The sequence below is a fragment of the Sinocyclocheilus anshuiensis genome, unplaced genomic scaffold, assembly GCF_001515605.1.
Source record: "Sinocyclocheilus anshuiensis isolate Anshui unplaced genomic scaffold, SAMN03320099.WGS_v1.1 scaffold281, whole genome shotgun sequence".
Taxonomy (NCBI): domain Eukaryota; kingdom Metazoa; phylum Chordata; class Actinopteri; order Cypriniformes; family Cyprinidae; genus Sinocyclocheilus; species Sinocyclocheilus anshuiensis.
Genome location: NW_015540849.1, coordinates 502,726 through 507,989, shown reverse-complemented (window position 1 = coordinate 507,989; position 5,264 = coordinate 502,726). Strand labels below are relative to the sequence as shown.

At 37.1% G+C, this 5,264-nt stretch overlaps 1 protein-coding gene across 4 annotated transcripts; it reads right to left on the bottom strand.

Annotated features, from left to right (window-relative positions):
- Positions 1-2,063: 2,063 nt before the first annotated feature.
- On the bottom strand, positions 2,064-4,636 carry LOC107687684 (cathepsin L1-like). Of its 4 annotated transcripts, none has more exons than XM_016485121.1 (8): positions 4,586-4,636; positions 3,879-4,017; positions 3,644-3,766; positions 3,331-3,483; positions 2,990-3,214; positions 2,658-2,826; positions 2,383-2,500; positions 2,064-2,269 (listed from the first exon to the last, which is right to left on the bottom strand). In XM_016485121.1, the coding sequence occupies exons 2-8, from the start codon at positions 4,002-4,004 to the stop codon at positions 2,170-2,172; spliced, it is 1,014 nt and encodes a 337-aa protein (XP_016340607.1). In that variant the 5' UTR covers positions 4,005-4,017; positions 4,586-4,636; the 3' UTR covers positions 2,064-2,169. The 4 variants fall into 4 exon arrangements, with proteins under 4 accessions (XP_016340607.1, XP_016340611.1, XP_016340610.1 ...); XM_016485125.1 differs by having other exon boundaries at positions 4,592-4,605; XM_016485124.1 differs by lacking the exon at positions 4,586-4,636 and adding an exon at positions 4,511-4,530.
- Positions 4,637-5,264: the final 628 nt, after the last annotated feature.

Genomic DNA, 5,264 nt, shown 5'->3' with positions numbered 1-5,264 from the left:
AACTTTATTTTATAATTGAAACAGAATTGTAAAATGTAAACCTTTTCCGTGGCCAAACGGTTTGTACTATTTCACTGACAACAAAATTACTAACCTGGCCTCAGTACTTTCTGGCGAAGACGCTGGCCTTTTTTGTTTTAATGCAGCAGTCACATATTGTGTCTTTGACAACTAGTTACTTTTAAAGCATCAAGTGGAAGTTGACAAGCGCTGAATGACTTCAATAACGACGCTCTTCACAGACTTCTCAGAAAAAAAATCGTCATTTGGCGTTGTTTACCATCTCTAGCTCCCACCACGAGCGCGCACACTTTGCAGGCCTAGAAGTTTCTCTTTTTACTTGAAATGGTGTCCTGTGGCAGCGATTCAACTTTTTTGGATGCCAACTGACATTAAACACCAAGGAAGAAGAAATGGCGTCCCAACACTGCGCTCATGGCATGCGGAAATTTTTGAAAAGCAACAAGACGCGGCACAACTTTAAAAGGCGGCCATCTAGTGCATGTTTACACAAGAATTAATAAGTTAATTTACTTTCATGAATTGAAGGACTACATGAGAATAAAAAAAAATTAGGAGTATAGGTATAAATTAGTCTTCACGTGTGAATTTTGGAAAATAAAAAGGTAAAATAGCTATGGTACACAAAAATACATATATTTTATTCGGTCGAACAATGACCTTGAGCAAGCAAGTAGGTTAGATGTATAAAGTTCAGTAATCGTACTTTTCATGTGGGCATTAACTATAATTAACATTATAATGCTTGTGAAATTCTTAAACCATGTTTGAAGATGTTCAAAAAAAAAAAAAAAACTATAGTCAGAGACAGCTCAAACTCCTTTAGCTCAGGACAATTTAAGTGTGTCTTTGCATGGGAAGCATGGTTTAATCTACAAGAGCAGCAAACCAGTACTAAGGATTTGCACCAACATAATTTTTAGTAACAGGTTGTAGGTCCATTACAGACTATTTTATTTACTGATGTGGTACAGTATTCTGGAGAGAGAAAAAAAAAACTGGTAGTGTTGTCATGGTCAAACATTTGATTTGACAGTCTATTTCCTAACATTCTTAATTTAAAAACGCTTATGGGTTACACAGCACAATTCAGTAGAATGAGACCATGGCTTAAGAGTCTAAACTTTAACAATGCTCCTCAGAACAAAACTATTGCTTGGCCCTTTGGTTTTACTTTGCAAAAAAAAAAATGGAAGAATACATACTCATTTTCATAGTAAAGTTAATGAAAAATTTAAAAAAAAAAAAAAAAACTATAGTCAGAGACAGCTCAAACTCCTTTAGCTCAGGACAATTTAAGTGTGTCTTTGCATGGGAAGCATGGTTTAATCTACAAGAGCAGCAAACCAGTACTAAGGATTTGCACCAACATAATTTTTAGTAACAGGTTGTAGGTCCATTACAGACTATTTTATTTACTGATGTGGTACAGTATTCTGGAGAGAGAAAAAAAAAACTGGTAGTGTTGTCATGGTCAAACATTTGATTTGACAGTCTATTTCCTAACATTCTTAATTTAAAAACGCTTATGGGTTACACAGCACAATTCAGTAGAATGAGACCATGGCTTAAGAGTCTAAACTTTAACAATGCTCCTCAGAACAAAACTATTGCTTGGCCCTTTGGTTTTACCACATTTGGGTCTTCTTGCAAACCATGCTTGCATGAGATCCCACGTGTACATAAACATACAGACTCTCATAGCTTTCTATACCAGTAGATATAATATTTATCCATTTACAGGTCAAGTAGAAAGAGCACAATTTGTACAAATACATGTAACATTTGACATGAGCCATGTTCATATCTGTAACATTGTTTAAAAGATTAAGCTTAAAATACAGTGACTTGCATCACAAACGAAAATGGTTAACTGGATCAAAAGAGAGAGAAAAAAAAAAGTAAACTTCTGATAGCTTAGTGCATTCCAAGATAGCTTAACTTCAATAGAAGAAACTTTCTACAATATACTGGCAGTGCTCCAGACTAAAATTACTTTAAAATAAAACAAAAGTAACAAGCGTTCAGAAAGAACACAAATACATTACAATATTTAATAAAAACCAAAAAGAATTAAAACAGCATGAAATATTAAAAGAAACAAAAGTAGGTGAACTACTGGCATTTCCAGAATGCAGTCCAGTGGCCTTACACTAGGGGATAGCCGGCAGATGTCGCAATGCCACAATGGTTCTGTCGGTCTTTAGCCATGTAGATGTAGCCTTTGTCACCCCATTTCTCAGTCCAGCTAAAAGATACAGAACAGGTTTAAAAACCATGCAAATGAGGTTGTGTTAAAGGTTATTGAAAAAAAATCAGAACTGAGTGCATCATTAAAAGGACTCCAGAGGCAAGTCATACCTGTTCTTCACAATCCAGTATCTCTTCCCAGCAACATCAGCACCCTCATAACCATAACCAACCACCAGGACTGCATGGTCAAGTTCTACACCACTGCACTCCCTCTCATAATAGATGCCTACAGTAGAAAGTTAGAAACGAGTAAGAGATGTTCAGTCTGACTCAGGTTTAAAGGCAAGCCATGTAGTTTTGTAATAGCTCATACAAGTTTTTGCATAATAAACAAAAATGAATCAGAATTAGACTGTTTACACAGCTCAGGGATAATCACTCACCAGACTGATAGAACTGGAAGGATTCATGGCCAGCATCAATGGCAACAGCTACAGGACCCACAGCAGCAACAGCCCTCATTAGAGCATGTTCTTTACCACTGGGAATGTCCACAAAACCAGTGTCATTAACAGCATTATAACGGGGGTCATAGCGGCACCGCTGATCATCCTGTATTTGTAATAAAAAATAAATTAAAAAAAAAAGATTTACATGTGAGGTTACTGAATATACAATGATACATGTTTGAAATGGGAGCAAAACCTTTAAGGTTGACACCCACAATATATTAACTACCATTACAAGTCAGAAAGAGCAAACCACTGATTCTTACCGTTCCAAGGTAGGGATACGACTCTTCTGAATCCAGCCCATTGTTGTCCTGAACATACTGGAAAGCCTGGTCCATGAAGCCTCCATTACAGCCTTGATTGCCCTCCGGCCTGGAACAGTCCATCAAGTTTTGCTCACTCAGAGAAACCAGCTTTCCAGTTTTGCGGAACAGCTGACCCTCCAAGGCACCTGTTGAGCTGAAAGCCCAGCAAGATCCACAACGTTTCTAGGATCACAAAACAGGACTTTGTTACCAAACAGTCAAGCAACATGCAGTTTTTGAAATATTACCAGATACAGAATAAACATAAGCTCCAGGAACTAGTTTGATAAACTGCTTACTTGGTCTTTGATAGGAGTAACATAACCCTTCTCTCTCCAGTCAACCTCTTGAGGGGCTTCAAAAAAGCTGGGTTCCATGAACAATGAGCCTTTTGATTTCCGGCTGGGGTCATGATTGTAACCATTCATCACCTGTCTGAACTCCTCATTTGTCTAAAAGCGAAAATGCAAACAAAAGGGTTTATTAAAAGAGTCCTATTAAAAAAAAAATCATAGTGTCAGTCATAAGTATGAAAGTGCCAGTTTACAGCAGATCCATCAGTTTAGATGTTGTAGACAAAAACAAAATCAGAAGTCATATTGAACTGTTTACCATATCACCAAATTGGTTCATGCCCAGTCGAAAGGTGTGTTTGCCCACAGAGTGCTCAAGGTTGTGCAGCTCAATTTTCCTCAAGTTCTTATCCCACACCATTCTCCTCCAGCCCTCTTCTTTCTGAGGAAGAAAGCAGACATTGTAGCCATTGAAAAGAAGTTCTGTAAAGATGCTGCTTTTCGGTTCTGTTGAAAATTGATTTATGTTTGGCTACAGACTCTATACTACCCACCTCATGATAGTTTTTTCCATGCCAGCTCTTCCAGAGCTGCCAGTGATCGTCTAACTGCAGGTTTAAGCTTGGAGCAGCAAACACTGCACTCAAGCATAGCGTGAGGAGCGAGGCAAACAACATCATCCTGCCTGGAAGACTGTGACAGGGCAAAACAAGATACAATTTGAAGGAATGTAACAGGAGTTACACAGAGACTACAGCAGTAAACGTTTAACCAGTTACACAGAGAAAATCCCCAGTGTGCAAGTTGTGCTAAAAAGACCCTGAATAGGTACAAAGCCAAATAATAGGACGTTCAACATTTGCAAGTTTTACTAGCCTAAAAAACATTTTAAGTTAAGTTTAAACAAGTAATTTTAAAAAAGACATTTGATCCACTACAGTCGAAGCTGAAACCCACGTAAATATAAATCGAGCACCGTATACACAACGGGGAAAAAAACAATAAAACCAAAGTGTAATCCCCAGTGTGCAAGTTGTGCTAAAAAGACCCTGAATAGGTACAAAGCCAAATAATAGGACGTTCAACATTTGCAAGTTTTACTAGCCTAAAAAACATTTTAAGTTAAGTTTAAACAAGTAATTTTAAAAAAGACATTTGATCCACTACAGGCGAAGCTGAAACCCACGTAAATATAAATCGAGCACCGTATACACAACGGGGGAAAAAACAATAAAACCAAAGTGTAAATAATAAACTCAACTTTTACCAGCAAACGAAATGATTGACTGGCATTGCTTACAACTGAGCGGGATTTAAAGCGTACCTGATCAAATAGGCGGCCTCTCATTGGCTGAGGGTGATGATGAGTAAGGTGTTCACAGCCAATCAAGTCAAACAAAAATCTCATCTACTTATGTGATCCAGCGTCACAAGATCGAGAACTCATCACTTGCATATATTGTAACAGGATTAAAAGTTACATCCGAAAACTCTTTGCCTATATTCCTTTTTTTTTTTTAAATAATCGTTTATGACATACGAGGGGAAAAAATAAAATAATAAAAAACATAAAAAATAAAAATAAACATTTGATTAGGGTGTGTGAAAATAATTGAGATTAAATGAGAATTATCAATCAGTTAAAATAAATGTTTTAAATGCAGGTTATTGGAAAGGATGCATTGTGTTCATGAGAATTCGGTGCTTTTCTCTGTTCTGTGTTCATTTCAATTTTAATTTGTGCTTGTCATGATCATGACATGAAGCGTGTGCCTGACAAATGCAACATGCTCAGGCAGAAATTAATCAAAATGAAAACGCTTAGGCCCTAAAGAAAATTCCCTAACTAAGCGTTTTGAAGCACAATCAGCGACTTGTGTTTTGTATGACTCAATATACTAAATATAGCGGACACAGTACTTCTTAGCATTGGCTAAGCT

Excerpts from the sequence above, each read along its gene's own strand:
- LOC107687684 (XM_016485121.1), bottom strand. The coding sequence starts at position 4,004 with ATGATGTTGTTTGCCTCGCTCCTCACGCTATGCTTGAGTGCAGTGTTT. Across the intron at positions 3,484-3,643 it reads TGAACCAATTTGGTGATATG|ACAAATGAGGAGTTCAGACA; the intron begins GTAAACAGTTCA and ends TTTCGCTTTTAG. Across the intron at positions 2,270-2,382 it reads TACTGGATTGTGAAGAACAG|CTGGACTGAGAAATGGGGTG; the intron begins GTATGACTTGCC and ends TGTATCTTTTAG.